The sequence below is a fragment of the Bombus fervidus genome, chromosome 15 (assembly GCF_041682495.2).
Source record: "Bombus fervidus isolate BK054 chromosome 15, iyBomFerv1, whole genome shotgun sequence".
Lineage (NCBI taxonomy): Eukaryota > Metazoa > Arthropoda > Insecta > Hymenoptera > Apidae > Bombus > Bombus fervidus.
In genome coordinates, this window is record NC_091531.1 from 5,061,677 (window position 1) to 5,083,448 (window position 21,772).

Sequence of the window (21,772 nt, forward strand, 5' to 3'; positions counted from 1 at the left end):
AAAAAAAAAATATTCGAACGAATTGGATAGGAAGAAATAGGATATGGAACGTATAGAATTCAGACGAGAAAATAACTTGAGAATTCGATTAAATTTCCTAATAATTTTTCAGCGTTACTTAAGTTTACGCAGGTGTTTTAATGCTTATGAAGGTGGGCGTGCATCGTGTATTCCTCTGGCGCGTAAATTTTGGATTTTCCTCAAAAAGACAGGAAATTAATTTACGCTTCTCGTGTAATATTACGTGACACGAAGCTGAAAAGGTTAATCCGTTAATTGGACAAGGCAAGCTTGCCAATACATCGCGGCTACAAAACAGACATTAATTCGCGCTTATTCGTTTTTCATTCCACGCTGAATTATATTGCGATTAAGAAACGACCTAATTAGCAGGTTAACGACGTTCATCTTTTTGCCGTTGAAATCCGGATATTCTCGACGAGGTTGGTTCCACCGTGAAAGATGGATGTACGCGATGGTGCACGATATTCAGCCAAGTTTACGAAAATTTCATTAACGACGAGCTGATGTCACGAACAGTTCGTGACAAAAATTAATCAAAACAGATTCGCGTTGCGTCTCTTAGCCTGTTTTCGGCTATAGTTCGCACTGGGTACTTGTGTAATCTCGTTGCACAATCTTCACGACTGTTCCTTTACTCAAAATTGTGTAGGACATTGTGGAAACGTTTTAACAAACCGAAACGAGACTTACACCCGACCATTTCGCGCGAGCCGTGTCAAAGGAAAAGCTCGTCAGCGGTTTGAATTGTTAATCACTTTGTGTTACGTTGGAAATGTACAAGCACACTTACAATAAATGTAGGGACTCTGTGCATGAAGTTGACACGAACGGAGTATGCTTAAAATAAAATAAAATAAAATAAAATAATATAAAATAAAATAAAATAAAATAAAATAAAATAAAATAAAATATAAATTTAGTATTTGCAAAAGGTCAAAGCTATAGCTTATGATTTTCATAGACAATTTTTTAATCGATAGATAGCTTTCAAAGGAATTGGAAGTTTGGAGAAACTGCCAGCTGCGTTACGAAACATTTGCAGCAGATTAAGAATATTCTTGATATTTCAGATAGAGAATTTTTTAGTTCATAAATCATTTTAACAAAGTTTGCAAATCGAGAAACTATAGCAGCTTCATTGCAAGTATTTTTGAATTACGTCAAAATTTGTGCACTATATTAATTCTTAAAGTTCCTCGATTATTTTAAAGGAAACTATATCAACTCCATTCCAAGTATTTTTGAGTTAAAAATGTATGTCCTATATTAATCTTGAAAATTTATAAAATATTTTAGAAGCATCTATAGTAGCTCCATTCCGAGAATATTTCTAAGCTACCTGAAAATTTATCCTACATATCAATTCTTAAAATGTACAAATTATTTTAAAAGAAGTTAGAATGGTTCTATTCCGAGAATACTTACAAAAATGTACAAATTATTTTAAAAGAAGCTACAATGGCTCTATTCCAAGAATACCTACAAGTTACTTCAAAATATATCTTCTTGAAATGTACAAATTATTTTAAAAGAAACTACAATGGCCCTATTCCCCGAATACTTACAGGTTACTTTAAAATATATCTTCTTAAAATGTACAAATTATTTTAAAAGAAGCTACAATGGTTCTATTCCGAGAATACTTACAAAAATGTACAAATTATTTTCAAAGAAGCTACAACGGCTAACAACTTATCCAATTAACTCACCAAATTTACCAACTATTTAAAAAGAAACTATAATGGATGCATTCCACGAAATTTTCAATTCCTAATGGTCTTTGAACCTTCGTTCTTTTATGAACGTTTAATGTTTGCCCACGTTCACTGACTCTAAGGCGTCTTCGTTTGCTTTGACGACTACTATAATGCGTACTCGACGTTTGAAAACTCAGAGACAAACGTTCCATCGAAGAGTGATTATTTTCGATTGCAGTGGAAAGAGAAGACCACCGTATACGTATACAGTGACCCACATTTTAAGAAGATGGATACACCAAACAGGGTGGAAAAGAAGAAAAGACCCCGTACCTCCTGTGTCACTTTGTTCAAGTAGGTCGAGCAGAAGAAGAAGAAGAAGAAGAAGAAGAAGAAGAAGAAGAGGAAGAAGAAACAGCAGAGGAAAGCTTTTCTTTTCCTCGATGGAGTGACGGGGATCCTTGAAACCAAACGAAGGCGAGAAGAAGAAGATTATTTAAACAAAAGTTTCCCCCGGAGGCCAGCGTGTGCATTGTCGTCGATTCAATTGGAGGCTCACTTTTGTTTCCGGGGATATATCGCGGAAAAGTCCCCCATGGCTGGACTATCCAACGCCTGAAGCTTCTCTCTCAGACGGTTCTTTTCCTTTTGTTTCACGGCTCGCTTGCCTCCGCGCGAAATAACGACGAAACAACGTCTACGTGACGGAAAATAATTCCCGTTACGAATTCCTTGCACGGCTATGCCTGCACGCTCCTACTCTCCACGTTTTTGTCGTCTAACGTGTATCGACGTACGGTACTCGACGGAATTCTTCGTCTGTTTGTTTCTTTATTTATTTATTAACTCTATAACACAGCAGAGGGAAGTAAATGCGAGAGTTACGCGAGTTATAAAAATTAAGTTACGAGCACCACGGAATAGGAATGTGTAATTAGTTCCTAGAGGTATTTCATTATGATCGTTTGAGCGTTAAATATCTTTGTATTCTCCCTTGCTTTACGTCTTTTTTATATTTCCTCTAAGTTACGAACGTTTACGAGATCCCGCGCAAGATTCGTCGAGTAATTTCTCTCGTTAGGCTTGTGGAAATATTAAATTGCAGTATGGACACGCCATTGATCGCTATCGATGTATTGCCAATAAGCTTATTCAGACTAAACTAAATCTGTATTTCTTCAGGCTAGACCAAGTTCATATTTGTTAAAGTATAATTAAGAATGTACAGTTTCGATAGAAGTTTGCTTCGCTTACTCGAAACAGCACTGTACTTTCTATGTTTTATTTATCCTTTCATTTCATATCTGTGACATTAAGCACTTTCATTATTTCCTGTAGATGCATAAAAATTGCCAGTCCACTTGTTAATATTTATTGGTACGTGGATAACATCGTTGGGATATCGCTAAGACGAATACAACTGATCGAATAGAAACAACGCGTAGACTGAGGGTTTTTATGCATTCATAGAAAATTTAAAGATGCAAGACTGTAGAGACTGCACGTGACACGCAGACTTATAAGGAAATATGCCAAGCAAAGTAGTCTAATGGGTGAAATAAATCTTCAGCTACGTTAATAGAAATATGAAATTGCATAAAAATTCGCAATCTAACGATGCATAATCAATTCAGCCGATCGTGTACACAGCCCTTCTATACGGTGTACACTTTCCGTTTAATGTGTGTATGGATACTGTGTACACAGTACATAGTACACTGTGTACAGTACTCGAAGAAATTCTCTGTATTTCCCCTTGCTTCGCCCCTTTTTAACGTTTCCTTTCTTTCACCTTACGAACGTCCCCTTTAAGTTCGTTTCCCTTCGTCTTCGAGAGCCCAGGGAAAGTATTTGTTGCTCGGGTTATGGGAATGTTAAATTGCACGCTAATCATTCGATTAACTACTGTCGATAAGTTATCGGCATTAGCTTATTGATATTTAGTAGCAGCTTATTAATATTTATTAGTAGATCGATAACACGATTAGGATATCGATAAGAGGAAGAGAAGTGATCGACGAGAATATACGCGATGAATTAATAACCTTCGCGGCTAATAGTCTACAGAGTCCTCTTATAACTCTGCCTAATTAACTTACTCTATATAGGGGTAATTTAGGCTGATTTTCTCCCTGCGCATCGACGTAGAACGTTCAATGAAATTCTTTGTGTTTTCTGTTCCTCGATTCCTGTCGCGTACTTAGCTTCAAAGCCAAATAGCAAGACAATTTCGATAACACAGAGTCGATTGATCTATCGTCGTATCTTTGCTCTGTACTCTTCGTACAAATGTCAAGTCTGCTGATCATTATCGAGCCGATCATAGTTTTCCAACGTTAAAGGATGCGTCGAGTCTCAACTAATCTACGAAAAAACCGTGCCCTGGTGTACACGAATTTTCACTATAAATTTTATGGCAAGCATCTCATTAAAACGTTAAAGGTATTTCTATTTATCGGAACGAAGAGCAAGATCGAAATATAAAAATTCGAGGGTCGTTTCAGCGAAATGAAGTTTCGAGTGGAAGACGCCTGAGACCACCGCTACAGATACTACGATAGACATTTTATACTAATCGAAAACAAAAATATACGGCCAACGTACTGACCCAGTATAACGCTCGACGGTTGAAAGGGGTAGTTTCCACCCTCGTCCCTCGACTACTCTCTACTGAACGCCTCGATTTCACCTGCGTTTGCACGTAATTTACGACGGCCGTAAAACGACAACCGCGAAGAATCAATATTCCCGGCGTGATTATCTCGTGCAATTGAAATGCTCGTTTCTGTGCAACCCTTTCGTTCGAGCAACGAAGCTCGAGTGGTTTTCGCGATCGCCAGCCTGTTCCCAAGAGAAAACAGAGAGTTTAAGAAGGTTCCGCGCGAAGTTCAGAGAAACAGGCAGAGAGAAGTAGAGAGGCGGTGAAGGACGAGGCAGAGAAGTTAGGTGTAAGCTGGGGTAGATTCAAGGGGTTGCGCCACTTATCGAGGCAACCGCGTAACCACGGCGCCTGATTTACTGGCTCGATAACTGTAGGTCATTAATATTACCAGGCAATCGTCTCACGTGCCATTTGCTCCTTCGCTGACCATTTTCTGACTCTGATTCTACCATGTCCTTTAAATCATCTTCCTTCGTATTTGAAACTTCGAAGACCAGCAAGTTCTCGATCGTGTTCGAGGCGATGTCGTCCCAAGTAGACTCCGAGGCGAATCAGCGCGTTCACAACGAGCCTCGATCACCGTTGGGACGTTCGTGTTTGTCGCAAGGGACGGCGTGCGCCACCGGTGGTACACGAACTATTTTCGCGGCATAGCGATTAAAGAACTGATTACCGTAGTTGACAAATGTATCTACGTCTTTATATACACAGGAGAATCATTTATCTTTGCGAATTTTTTTAAAACGTTGCAGGAACAAAGACAAATAAAAGTACGAAAAACAAGAGCCTCTCTGCTTGGACACAGAAGATCGCCGTCGATATCAGCTACCTCGATTCACTGCTAGGATTTCCATTTAACATTTCCAACAGTTATTTATCCAAATCTGTGGAATTAAACCTTCAAACAACGCGCTGTTCGCTGTTGTAGCGATCCATTCAATCGCTGTCCGGCAAAGATCGGACCTTGGACAGTTTCGTCCTTGGCCAGAGCATGGTATCGGATGACGTCAGGATTAATTATTTATTCACGTCGCGGAAGACGAGGAGGCCGTGGGGCAGCTTGAAAAATTGAGAGAGCCTGGGGGTGGATGGGGTTGGCGATCGATCCTGGCCAGGAGTTTCAGGGGCTGCACGGGCATTCGCAAACGCGTGTTCATAATTACCGACCCAGATCCGCGTTAACTCCGGTTTTAGGGTTAATTATAAATTTGCTACGCGGCCTTATCTCGGCCATCCGTTGCAGAAGCTTCGGCGATCGAACCCCTCGATTTCGTCGCTACGTTTTTCTCCGTCTCGTTCGTCGTTCTTCGAGCCTAATATTTCCAACGCGGCTAGCAGCCTTTCTCGTGCTTTTTGTAAAGTTCTCGTACCACGTGAAGCTTCATGAATTTGTCCTATCGTGGCGATTTTGAACGAATCTTTCCTCTGACTACTGCCAAGACTGTTTTCGTTCGAAAGATTAAAATACGAAAATGTTTGGAAAAGAATTTTTTCTGTGCTTCGAGAAGCTGAATTTTTATTTCATTTATCGATGATGTGACGTACTATTTTTACGTAGGCGGACCAAGTACAGCGAAGTGCGTGCATCGATCGCGTTAACCTGGATTTTAGTCCGTCGAAATTTGATCGCCAATCGTCGTTAACCATAACAAAAATTACATTTCCATGCGAGTGGAGAAACGGATGGAGAACTCGAAACGGCCCTTCAATTTGGAGAATCACGAGGGTCGTGAAAACAGCCTCGCCCCTTCTCGTGCCAGTTTTTGAAATTCGTTTCGAGAGCTTCGACAGAGAAAATTCCTATTTACGAAGCTGGCTGGTGATTAAACGCCTGCGACAATTAGTGAATTCGTCGTCAACCGCGTAGTACGATCGTCACGTTCGGACTTTGAATTTCTGCGCTCGTGTAATGCACCGCGAAAGTTTCATTTCGCTGAGAACGCGATTGAAAGCCTCGGTATCTCGTGTACGATGGTCGCGAATCTGCTTGAAAGGTGGTTAAAAATCGAAGACTCGACTTCAAGTTACTGGAATGATCGCTTTGAAGAAAGGAAGGAAAAGCAGATTTTCACAAATTGGCGAGTTACGTGCCAAGAGAATCAGTCGAGCGAATTAAAGAAATTAACGCGAGCTCGTCGTGAGATCTGCTTGGAACGCGGCTAAAAAGCGAGGATTTTTAATTCTCGCATCGCTTTAAAAAGCAGCAAACTCGTACAAATTGGCGAGCTACGTTCTACGAGAATCAGTCATGCGATTTACTCAAACGAACAGACCTGGTAGCGATTAACGCGAGGCCATTGACGAATTTGCCCGAAGAAGATTCTACTGCGACTTCTTAGGGCTTTTTAAAAAGGTTGTTAAAAGACAAATATTCGCAAATTGGCGAGTAACGTTGCGGAAAAGCCAGTCAAGCGAGACGAAGAAATTAACACGAACCGATCGAGGGAATTTTCTGGGAAGACGGTGAAAGAACGAAGATGCGTCGCAGAATCATCGCATTTAAAAACAAATTTGTACAAATTGGCGGACGACGTTCTACAGGAGTCGGTCGAGCGAATTAAAGAAATTAACGCGAAGTCGTCGAGGGATTTGCTCGGAAGGCGGCTAGAGACCGAGCCATTCGATTCTCACTGCATAAAATTATCGCTTTTAGCGTGAAAAAAATCCTTCGCAAATTGGCTAATTCGACAAGAGCCAGTGAAGCGAAACGAATAAGCTTCGAAGAAACTTCGAGTCATCGACGAATTCGTTCGTAACTAACAAAGAACAAACGTTCGATTCTGACTTCCTACGGTGGTAGCTTAAAAAAAAAAAAAAAAGAAAAAGAAAAACAGATTTCCACAAATTCTCGCACAAAGTTGCAGAAGGTGAAGTTCCGAACGAGTGGGTGGCGCGAATTCAAGAAATTAACGCGAATTCATCGAGGAATTTGCCTGAAACGCGGCTAAAAAGCGGGCGTTTAATTCCCGCTGCCTGCAAACCATCGTTTTTAATAAACAAACTTTCGCGAGTTAGCGACTAACCGTTGCAGAAAGTTAACGAGAGCGTAGCGCAAGCCTAACTGACCAGGCAACCGGAAAGCTTCGAAAGCCAAGCAAACGATGAAAAGTCGCGGCCGACTTTCGGCGAACCAATGTCGCGGTTCTAGGGTACTTTTGTAGCGCAGTTTTGCTTCGATCGAGTGGAGAAAAAGCCAGAAACAGAAAAAGAGAGAGAGAGAGAGTGAGAGAGAAAGAGGGGGAAAACGTCAGTAACGCCGCAGGCCTCCGCAACACGTTCCATTACCGTGTGGCTAGGTGCTTCTTTTTAATTATGCAGCTATCCCACTGCGAGCCTGCCCTTCTCTTCCGCTTTCGTGCCTCCTTTGTGCCGAGATAGCGCGCATGGAAAACCCACCGTATCGTCCTTCGCGTCTCGAATACGTCTGGAGACTTTATGCTCCTCGTTTTCGAATGCAAACTCTGTGCTCCTCTCGCGCGTCTCGCCAATCCTCGGCAATACGATCAGAAACGAAAGTCAACTGCGGATAGACCGGAGAATCTCGTTGTATTTGGAAAACGCGCGGGTAAAATTGACGGTGATGACACAGGATGATATATTGGGTTGGCAACTAAGTGATCGCGGACTTTGTCATTAAGTGGTACTGACAAAATCCGCAACCACTTAGTTGCCAAGGCAATACATTGCAACGAGGATTACGACACGGCGAGATTGTTAATTTCGCCAGAGGTTGAAACGATGTTGGCGGTCGAATGGAAAGGATCGATGAAAATCTCATTCAGAGTGTAATCTTGAGATATTCTTCCCATCTTCCACATAAACGCGATGCTAAACTGTGTCTCAAATTGAACCATTCCTCCTGCTTTCACTTGTAATCTTCGCTGATTCTGAAAACCCCGTGGGTTTAGGTATCGCGACGCTCTTTCAATTTTATGAATCGTTTAAGAGCAAAGGAAGCCGCAGAACGCGTTTCAAGAACACGTGAGAAGATATATACAGTATGAAATATATTGCAAACTCTGGAATTTGCCGAAGGCATCGATAGACCAGGCAAACTCATCTGTTCGATTACGTTTACAGAAAAGTACCAACCTATCTGAAAATTCACAGTCCGGTTGTTCAGATCGAAATATCGATTATGTGTACTTGAGTCATTTCTTCAACAAAAAAAAAAAAGAAAAAAGAAAAAAAGAAACTCTTCAATCACTATTATTATTTACGTGTATTTTAAATACACGTCGTTCCTTCCGCGGAACGTGGAAATAAAAAGAGGCAGATTGTCGAAATTTCTCCCGCATCTGGTAATATTTTCGACGCACCGGCTCGTGCAAGTGTCTGACAAAAGTCAGAGCCCGGGGGAATGCAAATCGCGCACCGAGACGAATGCACCGAGACAGGGGCTGGTGCTACGAGGAGCAGCGGCAGGGTGGGACAAGGGGATGGACTATGTAAATGCGGCCACCTTGTCGGAAATCAATTTTCGGCGCTCCCTTTTATCTACGGCCCGGCCTTTGCCATCTATACGCGGCCACCTGTGGAAAAGCCTCTCCAATTTCTTGCCCTACGGCTGAGGAGAAAAGAGAGAGAGAGGAAAAAAAAAGGAAAAACTAGCTCTGTTGTTGCAAAGACCACGACGTGTGCTCGAGGATGTTGGTCGCTTGAATTTCAATGGAAGCACGCGAAATGAAAGGCTCACTCGTAGAAAGAAGCTCGTCGAGAGTGCAGCTTTATTTGTCGTGGAGGTTCAGAAAAAGAAATTTTTGGAGCTGTTCCAAAAATAACGCAGCTCCGGCTACGTAGACTTAACCTAGATTTACGATAGATCGAGATCGCGTTTGATTCAGGCTTAAGTTTGGATCTGATCAAAGATTAAAGTTGCGATACTTCTGTATTCGAAATTTTGTAAATAAAAGACAGATCCGACACGTACGGGCGCTTACGAAAGTATTCGAACGCTTGTAGAGATATTTTGATGAATATGTTACGTGTATTGCACGAAACATTTCGAAATTTGATTAACATCGTTACGAGGTTCGAGTATCTTCACTATATGGATAGAGTTTGAGATAAATTTGAAAATATATAAGGTTCCCTGGTCGTAGTACAACCGGCCGGCTATTGATTCTACGCGCAAAAATAAGTGAAAAAGAAAGAATAACATTTTTTCATTTAAGGCTTCGTTCTCGAAAATAATTAGTTTGAAAATCGGTCGGCTAACCGTGCATTATATGCAGAATCATCATCCGGCCGGTTTTACCACAGTTTTTGAAGACACCTTCAGTATTTAGAAATTGAGAGGTATTTTTATATATTTTTTATAAAAATATTTAATCAATTATCTATCATATTAATAAACTTGAATATTTAATGGACCCATATTTAACAAATATTTAGCTGTTTTAGCATTTCGTGATACTAAATACTAAATATACGTTTGCAAGAAACATCTCACAGTTTCTATATACATCTGCAAATTGGTTTCAAAGTTCATCAATATAATTATGACAGCGCCAATGAAGTTTAAAAATGTTTTAATATATCGCGTACAATACGAAGATTTTCTATGGTAAGCGTTCACTTTCGTGAGCCAGTGTATTTGATTAAAGCCTAATCTAGATGTAACGTAGACTTAACGCAGACTTATCAGAAATCCTGAAACCAAATATAACTTACACTTACCGTAGATAGAAATCAAACTGAATCTACGTTGGTGTACAAAATAGATTTAAACCCGTTGATAAATCAAAAGCTACGATCCCATCTAACGTAAACTTATTGTAGTTCGCACCTAACGTACATTTATGCTAAATGTTAAGATACATCAAACGTAACAGCAGGTAGCGTGGATCGTGTCTTGAAAAGAATATTCGAATAATTTTCCCCAACACTGGATTTTCCTTTCCCCAACGCTTTCCTCTCCCCGGGGTATTACGTTTTCGGAAGGTGCGTACATTTAGTTGGAAATTCGGCGTTCATTTTTCACGCTTTCCGCGTAGATGTTTCGGCGGAAGTATCGCGGGGTAACGAGAGATTAGGGTAAAAGGATCGTAGCTTTTTATTCCGGACGCCTCGTATACGTAAAGCTCGGTTCGTTTTTCGAATATTTTCCGACCGTTTTTCTACGTTCGTCGGAAAAATTCGTGGATTTAGGTCGCGCGAAAATATCCTGTATCTTTTTAATTAATCCGGCAATGACGTCTTTCATCATCTTTTTTCTTTTTTACTTCATTCTCAAACACCTTCGTCCTTGTTATTTCTCCGATTCTTTTCTTCGTGCTCGATCGTTAAAACCGCGGCGAACTACAAAGGGAGAAACGCGAGGAATTCAATTGCTCGCTGGTGTCGTGGCTGATCGACTCATAGATTTTTAAGAAATTAATCAGTCGAATATTCATAGCCGACGTTGTAAAGCGACTGCCACGAAGAATCCCACGCGCCGCATACATATTTACGCGGATCGTATCCGATTTTCCTAGAAACATTGGAAACGTAGTCCCCGTATTTATGGAACGAGCGAAGATAAACATTTGCATTTGTATGATCGACCACCGGACGGCCAAGATCCCGCGAGGGGCGAGAGAAACAGAAAAACGGTCGTGCAGAAGAGAATATACTTCTAAAATACACATCGCCGTTAGAAAATTGTATCCTCATAGAGGATTATTGTTGTTGGAAGAAATGAAAGAAAAATTAACAAACGTGCTTCAAGGGACGAACGACGCTTTCGATGCTTGAAAGTTCTTTCATTAATTTTTTTCTTCTAGACGATTAACTCGATAGAAAATCTGTTTCATCGTATTTATTATGTGATCTTCAATGCGTAAAGAGACGAGTTTTTTTTTTATTTATTTCCGACAAAATAGTGGCGACGGAGACGTTGCGCACTGTGTTTTCTAAAATTAACTTGTCGATCGGTATTGCTCGGTTCTCAGAACTAGTGTGAGACACATAAACCAAAAAGACAATACCTTTCATTTTCCGCATAGAAAAGACACAAGGCTACACGGGGATTTTTAAAAATACTCATTTTTATGAAAATGGTAGGTGTCCGAGGTTATTTCTTAGACAAACTTTGGTTGGAGAAATGTCCGAGCAAACAAATATTTTACTGCTTACTTCTGTAGCTTGTATCGCGTAGAAAACTGGAATTTGTGGTTGCTTGGTCTAAGACACGCCAGTTCCAGGAAGCGTGCAACGCCATTTTGTTGGAAAGAAATAAATGAAGAAAGATCGCCCGCTATTTGCTAACATTTATACAAAAAAGTCCATAAAATAGAGTCGCCATCTCATCTAGGAGGAAAGAATCGCTAAAAGAAAGTATGATTTTCATGCGCGAAAGCTGTCACCTCTCCTTAACCATCGAGAGAAAGCCAGGAATTATTCGCCAACGACGAAAAAGAAGGAAAAAAAGGAAAAAAGAAAGCGCAGAAAAAGATTGTTTCAGGGGAAGCTTAAAAGTTCGTTCCCGATCTTCATCGTCTTCTGGAGGCGTGCTTTTTCTTGCCAATGGAGGCAAACCTTATTTCAAAGTGTCCCTCCTCTTTTTCAATTTTTCCCTTCTTTTTGAAAAAAGTGCAAGTTTAGACCGATTACATCTTTCCTTTTGATACAGCCCTTTCCAATTTCAATTTTCCACACTGGTGCACCAGCCACCAACCCCCACCCTGGCCACCCTGTCACAGGGTACTGCTTAATTAAATGGATGCTCGAACGAGGGTTTTACACTGTCTGATCCCTGACAAAGTGACTTTGACGCGACGTGCCGGCGACGGGAAGGTAATTAGCGGTGACCACGTGGAACGTGCAGATGATTTTCGAGGGGGTGACATTGACCGTGTACACAGAGATATTGATTAGCCAATCGGGCGCCCTCTTTTTCGGACACTTCTCACCCTCCAGACTGCGGTCATGACCACTGTTTGTCTTGTTAGAAGGGAAACTTCCGGTGAACCCTCGAGACCCTCGACCCTCGACCCTGAGCATCCCCTGTGCTTTCTTCGATCGATTTCAATGACACTTTCCTTTTCTTCGTGCTCTTACGACGGTTTCTCAGAACTCCGACACGAAACGCCTTCAAAACGGTTTCATACTTTCGAGGGGTTCGAAAGGGGTGGTTAGGTTCTTCCAAATCGATGATAAATTTGATGTAATAATACCGCGTAGAAGCATCGATTTGTCTTCTGAATGGAAACATAAGTTTTCTTTTTCAGATTATTTAATGTAGAGTGTACTCTCTTTAAGATTGATCATAGGGATCACAAGTATCATAGGGATCACAAGTATCATAGGAATATATCATTTAGTATACAGGGTGTTTGGCTATAGGTGTGAGAAAATTTAAGGGGTGATTCTTGAAGCCGAAATAAGACGAAAATCAAGAATAAAAAAATTGCGTTTTCGGCTTTGTTTTTTAGTTATTGACAATTAAAAATCGGCCTAAATACTCCTGCACGCGAGCAAACCTCCTTACACAAACGAAAGGCGGTTTGCCTGAGCAACGGGGCTCACAGTGATCCTCAATCCGAACGACACATGGTCTATCTATGGTATTCAGAGACTTAAACTGTCAGTATCCAGAGCAAAATTGCACACTCACCGCGATTGTCCCGTTCGCGAATGCCCACAAAAATGCAACAAATTATAATAAATGTTCCTCCGTTTTCTCGTAAGCAAAGTCTAATTCTTCTCTTAAAATTTTGCCCTATTGCCTGTTCGTGTGTCTTCAGAAGTAAGAATTGAAGGGATTTGAATTTGACGACTAAACAGGCCAAAGGAGTATTAATGTTGCAAAGGAGTATTAATCTATTTACCGAATAGAAATATTTTAGTTTTTAGAACAGAGGAAAAGAATCGTTCATGTTGTTTCAATGTGGATCCTTTTAGGTCCACTAATTTTCAATGGAAGTAACAATATCAAATAATTATTCCACGTCTGAGAATTAGGTTTCAGTCGTATTCTGAACTTTCTTTATTCAATTTGGTGGTCTTGAAAATTGAAATTTTATGAAATTTAACGAGGTTGTGTGGAAAATTTTAAATATCAATATCTGGTATTGATAGCTACTATCGTATGGTACCAACGTCTAATATTATCGTAAATATTACTAGTTAGAGGATCTCATGAAATTCCGAATTTTAATAGAAATCGAATAAGCTGCTGAAAGATCTAAGCGTTTTATGACACACGTTATATTTCTATACATAGAAATTAATATCGTTTTGATCCTATTTCCTCATCTCTTACGAAGAACCAGATCCAAAAGTCAATAATTGTTAAAAAAAAATCAAACCTCCTTTTTTTCTAATTTTCAAGAATGTCATCGAATAATTCTTCTACTATAATTCTGTCAATTCTACATTAATTTTCTATCACGAAACTGATTTCAACAATTTCCGAGTGTCTGCTCCCCTGTCTTTCTCTGTTTCATATAATCTCGTACATACTTTGTACGTTCGTTCGCCGTTTAAAAAAAATTTGTAAATGAATTTAAAGTGGAAATGAGCAGCGCTTTAAATGAAATATCTGGAAGATTGGTATAAATTCACCGAGGTGGAACATTCCAAGTGAATCGGGCGAAAAAAAGGAAAAATAAACAGAGGCAGATGAAGACGGTGAATTTAATGGAGGGTATTTTATCGAGGCCAAGAGGGGTAGTTTCGCCCCTTAAACTGGGTAAAAAAGGCTCTTTTCTCCACCGTGATCCGCGTAAATTCCTGCAAGAGATTAGGGCTGCGTGACCACTTTATATTACACCCTTAACGTTTTTACGGCACGGGGATGATCGAGGGTTGTCGATTCAGCGATCTTCATTCGGAAACGCCTACCCGGTAGAATTCCAACCACGTTGACGATCAGTTCCAGTCGGTTTCCTATAGTTTTCGAATTTATCGTTTCGCCACGTCGATACCAATCACAGAGACGGTGCACAGAGAGTCGAATTATTCGAATGCGTGTTCATAATTGAAATATCAAACGATCCGTGACAGCTGACCAATATTTACGACGCCTGTTTGACTGTACAACAAACGCGTATATTAGCGTTGCGAAATTTCCCAAGGGTCAGGTTTCGTCTACGTGCCGGAACACGCGTAACGAAATCTCAGTGTTTCCTATTAAAAACCCTGCTATTGATATTTCCAGCTATAGTTTAATTGTTCGAGTACAGCGTGTGCTAATCTGCTGCTAAGAGCACGCGATTCTCATCAACACAGAAATGCAATTAGACAGTTTGATCGTACAGAGTGAAACGCGTGGTATGGCAGTTTTTGCATAAATTATAAACACCACTGATATTTACTGTTGTTGTTTGATCTTGTAATCCTTCGATATATTCAAGATAGCGTTAGCGATGTTACGTTTCAAAAAGCAAAACAGAGTATCGTTTGATTCGTCAATATCGTGTGATAAAATTTTGAAAAAATAATATATTAAAATAAAATGACAAACTTTTTGCGTAGGATTATTATACCGTTGAAGTAATTTGATCATTGAACACAAAATCACATCGCAAAGCAGTCGTAATACTTGCAACTATATGGTTCTGAAACTCTTCTGGCTATAGCATCGTTTTAGAGAAATCGATGGCTCGTTGTACAGATATCGTACGTACACAATTTTCGTGAAATTCGACTTTTTATACCTAACGTACAGCTCTTGTTCCTTTATACTTTATACTGTATAAAAACGCGTATAACTATCTCATAAATTTTGTTTATTGTATTACGTCTATACAGAGATACCTTCCAACACCATGATCCACTTTTATCATTTTATACCCCTAAAGGGGATCGATACGCGGTTTGAGAACCATCCCTATAACGCCATTGATAAAGACAAACACAACGCGAAAGGTACCTATTCGAGTACAAAGTACCATCGAATTCATAAAACTGTTTCTCAAAAAACGCCAAAAACTGCGCCTGCAACGTAGTGAACGTAAGAGAGCTAAAAGCGACGATCGAAACGCTGTCTCGTGTATTTCGAAATCGATAGCCGTGGAACCTTCTTTCGAGCACAGATATCGTTGTTATCTCGTAAAGAACGTAAGCAGACTGTAGCATTATCGTATTGGAGCGTCGAGCGTGTCCGATATGGTCGCGATGGACGTACAAAGATTAAAGGACAGAGAGATATTCGTAAAAATCCAGCGGCGAATGGAGGAAATATTTCCTCTTGCGGTAGCAAGGAATACCCTCCCTTGAGTGTATTTTGAAATTCCAAAAATTGTTCAATTCTTCCAACGTCGAATATAACGCGGTAGCTTCGCGTGAAATTTCGTTGCCAATGTCGTTTTCATGAGAGGCGAAACGAGGTGGAGGGCCGCTTTGAAACATCGTTTCGACAGGGGTAACTGCACGTGTACCTGCACTGCATAGTGTTCCATAGTGTTCCATGGAAGTTTTCCCGGCCTTTGGAGGCCGCCATTTCCGCTCTGATATTAACGTGCCAAAAGGGGTGGCAAGGGGGTGACTTTCACTCGGGCTTACGGGTGAGAGATTGCATCGTATTTACTCCACTTGAATCTTGTCGATCTTCCTTATCCTCCCTTCTTTTACCCTCCAGTCGCTTGGCTCAAAAAACGTTCAGAGGGTGGCTTTCTATAAGGGTTGGGTAGCTATCTGCTAGCAGTTGATCTCCAATGATCTTTCTCTCTTTTTTGTCTTATAAATGCTAATTAAATCCACCCTGTAGCAGCAGTATTTCCCTTCCCACCCTCCTACAGATATAGTCATTACAGTAAGGGTTGTTTCTCATGTCAGCCATATCCTGTATTTTACGACCATGATATTTATTACACGATACAAAACAAGGTAGGTGATCTAGCTGAAGCTGTTACGCGTTGCTTATTACGATTATCCAGTCGCCAAAGGGACCAGATTACCGCTACAAGTGCCACTGTATTTGTAAGGGGACGACGAAGAAGCAACAGAAAATTGAGAAGACACTTAATCGGTTAATAATTTGAGAGAAAAATCAACACAAGTGCCACTGTATTTGTAAGGGGACGACGAAGAAGTAAAAGAAAATTGAGAAGACACTTAATCGGTTAATAATTCGAGAGAAAAATCGCGCCAGATCAACCCTTGTCGAGAGACAAGGGTCGGCGTCCACGCTGCACCCTTTCAGGCGGACGAGTTTCACGATGCACAAGCAAGTCTAGTAGTATGAAAATTCAAGGGCCCCGTGACATAATCACGCGACTAGAATATTTAAGTCCCACGTGACTGACTCCTCCCTTCCATTACCATTTATTCCTGTGAACACGGTACAAAGTGTGCAGCCCGTTTGACTTGCGCGCTCCATTACTACTGCATCCTACGTCTTATGCTACTCAGCCGGCCGTGGATGTCTCGGAGCGACGTGACCGGAATATCGACTGTCAAGCCCCATTCTTAACGCCGATGTGACAAACTACACCGCTTAAGACGACTGTGCAATGAAGTCTTTCGCGGCGACGAACAAGTAGTACATGGCCCTGGGTAACCGTCGCAGAAATTTCGCGCTCTTCCACTGTCGTTAGACGTTTAACCCACTAACGACCAACGTTGCTTTAATATTTCGTTTGCAATTTTTGTTTTAGCAGTACTATGATCACTGAAAGGGATTCCCTGAATTTTTTCGATATCTTTTAATCACTGTTTCCTCTTCCATTTGAATTTGGAAGAAGGTGAGCTCCTTGTTCGAGTATACAAATTTTGTTCAATAGAAAAATTTCGTAGAAAGTAATAGGCAAGTAGTACATGAGCCCTGGGTAACCGTCGCAGAAATTTCGCGCTCTTCCACTGTCGTTAGACGTTTAACCCACTAACGACCAACGTTGCTTTAATATTTCGTTTGAAATTTTTATTTTAGCAGTACTATGATCACTGAAAGGGATTCCCTGAATTTTTTCGATATCTTTTAATCACTGTTTTCTCTTCCATTTGGATTTGAAAGAAGGTGAGCTCCTTGTTTGAGTATACAAATTTTATTTAATAGAAAAATTTCGTAGAAAGTAATAGGCAAGCAGTACATGGGCCCTGGGTAACCGTCGCAGAAATTTCGCGCTCTTCCACTGTCGTTAGACGTTTAACCCACTAACGACCAACGTTGCTTTAATATTTCGTTTGCAATTTTTGTTTTAGCAGTACTATGATCACTGAAAGGGATTCCCTGAATTTTTTCGATATCTTTTAATCACTGTTTCCTCTTCCATTTGGATTTGGAAGAAAACGAGATTCTTGTTCGAGTATACAAATTTTGTTCAATAGAAAAATTTCGTAAAGCGTAACGAGCATTACCTATTCGTTGGTTGGCGCCTAATGGATTAAGTTTCGCCACAGAGGCCCTCGAGAGCCGTTTCAGAATTTTCCGGCTGAAACAGGGGTGAAAGTTGAACAGCAACATACCTGAAAAGTAATGGCCTCTCGCTCGATCTGGGACATGTTCTTGAAGATGGTGTTGATGATGCCGACGAACCTCTCCCGTTCCAGGAAACTCGCCTGATCCTTCTCAAAGATGTCGTTGAAATCGTAGAGGATAAAGTACGTGCCTGAAACGAGAAGATATTCAGCCAGGTTAGTAAAATATTTTTAAAAAATTCTCGTTCGCGATTAGTACAATTACGTGCGAAGGTAATTGTAATTACATACGACCGTTAAAGCAAGAGTGGCAACAAATTACGGAGTCAATGAATTATCCCTTATCGCGAAGGAAAAAGGCGATTACATGCCGGTTCGCGCCTCAAAGACCCCTTTATGCAAAAACCATTGCCGGTGCCGAGGCTGCTTTTCATGTCGACAGGCGGTGCAAGGTTTGCCAGCCTCGAACACGTAGCCAAGCGACATAAAAGATCTCCTGTCGAACCGATACTATTGCCCTGTCACGGTATTTGCTTTGTAAATGCTTCGCCCAAAATCCGTGTTCCCTCGCCTTGTAGATGACGTGCACGATCCAAGCATGAAATATGACCGCTCTCCGATCGACAGATCGCGATAGCTTTCTCGATTACTTCGCCGTCGGACCTACCATTGATCCATACCACTTACTGTCTTTTCAACGAATATTTCTACAAATTCCTGCGTTCCTTAGATTCCTTAGATTTAGGCGATTTCATACAATTGCGTTTGATAATTAGACCGCGGATATTCGCGCAAGCTCGTACTTTTACGAACATAGCGAAGGGAAGGAAACCTACGTATCTAGAAAGTTACGTCTCCAGCAAATATTACAACAAGCACACTGTTGCGTGTAATATTCCAATTAACTAATTAATTATTATCCGATTAGTCAATTACCTTCGTGTCGCCCGACGTCGTCTAAACCATTGACCCATACCACTTGAACCAAGCTATTTCATTTTTCTATCCGAATCTGCCGATTGCCAGAGATATTTAGCGAAGCTCGCGTTAACGATCACGTTAACTACTAACTAGCAGTTGGATTAAAACACTGGGCTGCAAAGATCACGTTCCAAGTCCCGGGTGATAGAGCTTGCCGCTTTCTCAGACTCTCGGTGGAAAATCGACGAGTAAGCGAAAGCAACCGATAACCGACGAATCTTATCACAGTTGCACAGTCGTGAGGTAGTCGGTGAACGGTTGATAACGCGGATCCGACATCTCCTGGGTGTGCTTGCGGATTTACCGCGAGCGGCAACCACCCGATGCAAAAGAACTCAATTACCAGCAGCTCCCCGAGGACATTCGAGATTCTTAGAGACCGGAGGAAGAGTGTTGGCGCTGGCGGAAGAAAAGCTGCGAGAAGAAGCAAGTAGGAAAGACGGAAATTGAAGAGAACAGAGGCCGATGAGACTAAGGGCGAGCCTAGAAGATACCGCGAGTTGAAAGCGAACAAGACTGACAGGGATGGAACAAAGTGAAGGATCCGAGTACGGCGCAGAGTGGGGAAAAGAGAGGAAGAAAGTGGAGCCGCCAGGGAGACGGAGAAGTTGGCTGGATCGTGGAAAGGGGTTGGAAAGAAAAAAAAAAAAAAAAAAGAAAGGAAGAGGTCGCCAGGTTGGACGAGTCACACCTCGACTCGCTCGTCTCTATCGATTCGACGTTAGCAACTTGTTGGGCACCCCCGGATCCGACAATTTTTATGGGAAACCCCCTGTTCCAACACCCTTGCCAGAAGGAAGTCGACCCTCGTGTCTCCAGCGACCCTCTACTTTTCCACATGCCACTCCGAGAGACCGCGTTAAGGAAGGTCTTAGACATTCTAAAATGCAAACGCGCAACTTCCTCGTGACGATACCAGCTGGTTAGCTAGACGACGAGGGTTCCTCGGCAGGCAACTTGGCCTGGAAGCTGAACAGAAGGCAAAATGGTGGGCGTTGATACATTGATAAAGCCAGGCAAGTTGGACGGGGTGGTTTTCCGGCAAATGTATCGATTTTGCCTGCAAGATGGCAGAGTTTAAGGGCTCTGGTCGATCGGTGGGGAGATAAAGGAGGGCTTAGGTACGAGAAACGGGCGTACGAAACCGCGAAACAGGAACCACGGGGGTTCGAAAGTCTCGAGCAACTCGCATTTGCGGTTATCGACTAACTTCTAACCCAAACCCCAGCCGAAATTCTGAAAATCTTCCGACAACGCCTGCGAAGATATATTAAGTAATAACAGACAGCGAGTAAGAGTGCGAGGCAGAAAGAAAGAAACCGACGAGAAGTTAGCGGGAAAAGGCCAACAGTTGCTCCTACGTGATCTCATTTTGTCCGAAATCCGCCAGAGTAGAAACGTTCTATACGTTTCGGCGGAGGGCAGATGCATAAACGAAGAAGCGTAAATCTTTGCATCGCTAATACGAGAGCCCGTTAGAATTTCTACCGTCCTCGACGGTGCAAAGAAATAACGCTGTTAGTTGGCTCAAGTTGCAGCCGGAGCTTCGCTAAGAAAGCTTGAAATAAAGCATTGGCGTGACGAGCGTTACATGCATATTGCATGGCGAGACGTGTTTCGTTCTCATCCCACGGATCTGACGCGACAATCAGCGTAGCTGCTCTCTGGATTTCTCACTCCCTGCGTTCAAGCGTCTGTCTCTCACCGAGTATTAACACGGCGAAACTGCTTAGAAACCGTAAATCGGCGAAAGAGCGCAAGTAGGAATCCACAGTTTTGCCGAGAAATAGTTTCACGCATCCCAAGATCAGACGTTAGATTACGCGTCAGCAGACATTGGATGGCCACGTGCTATTACAAAGTTAGGTGTTGGAGTGATCACCACTTCTAAGAAAACCCTACATCTGGTCTTTTAGTTTTCTCGAGCACCGAAGCCATCGACAGCGCATAGACAAAAGACTGCGTGGAAGGCAAACCATAAACAGTAGATAGGCGACGATGGCTTCGGGGTTTTTCAGTCATAGGGTAACACTGTTAGCGCGCGGATCTGGATCAGCTCAATTATATTCCGAACTTTGTATTTACGCTTTAGTTTTAAAATATATATTTTCTACCTTACAATTTATCCACGCGTTCCTTTGTATTACGTACGTACATGTAATAACCTCAACACTAATAATAACCGCGAACCGCTAATATAACAATCGCGAGTGCTACGCTAAGTGTACACCTTGAATATATTGTAATAAATTTCTTTGTTAAATATACTCAAGTGTTTCTTCCTCTCACTATCACGATCCATCGCCTCACATCTAATAACCTCAACATCGGGTAAAAGAGAAGTGAGATTCACTTTTACCAGAATTACGAGCAATGTTGTCGTATAGTGTTTAATGCACTTTTGCAATAGAAAATATCCAGTCGTAAGGTACTTTTCAGCGCGGATTGTGAGGATAATGAGCGCGTGCATCAGTTGCGTTGTCAGTACACTGCATATTTCAGGTGGATAGGTCATGATAGTGTGCTGCTGCTGGTGTATAAGATTTTTGTCTTCATTCAGGTTGGGGGATTTTCTTCCAACTATTCGGACTGCTCTTCTTCTCATTTTAGGAATCGTGGAGAAAAAGCCCGACTATCAGTGTCGGGATTCGAACCTGGTCTGGAATGTTCGTAACCAACGTAACCAGCGCTAACCACAGCTCCGCTGTCGTCAGATCGAGGATAGGGTCTTTGTGTCGCAAGCCACGGGACAGAAACCGTTGGAAAGTTTTGCATCTCCAACGATTCCAATCGAAAACCTTAAGATCCCTAGTAGATGCACGATTGGTACGTCACCAACGAAACGGTACATCGCGACCTCAAGATACCCGTAGTCAAAGAAGAAATATCAAAATTCAGCAACAGACATAGCACAAGAGTTAACAACCACCAAAACCCTGTAATTACTCAACTACTCGACACGTCGGAACAGATCCGCAGGCTAAAAAGACATTACACCTTAGACCTAAGCACTAGATTCAAATAGAATCAAACATACTATAAACACTTATTAATCATGTCATAGTAC

General features: G+C 41.6%; 1 protein-coding gene across 1 annotated transcript in view; it reads right to left on the reverse strand.

Moving 5' to 3' along the window:
- The window catches only part of Ache-2 (acetylcholinesterase 2), a 162,068-nt gene that overhangs the window by 69,811 nt on the left and 70,485 nt on the right, over positions 1-21,772 (reverse strand). Inside the window, exon 2 of the mRNA XM_072018701.1 lies at positions 17,773-17,915. Within this exon, the coding sequence (XP_071874802.1) occupies positions 17,773-17,915 (143 nt within the window). The remainder of the gene's footprint in view (positions 1-17,772; positions 17,916-21,772) is intronic.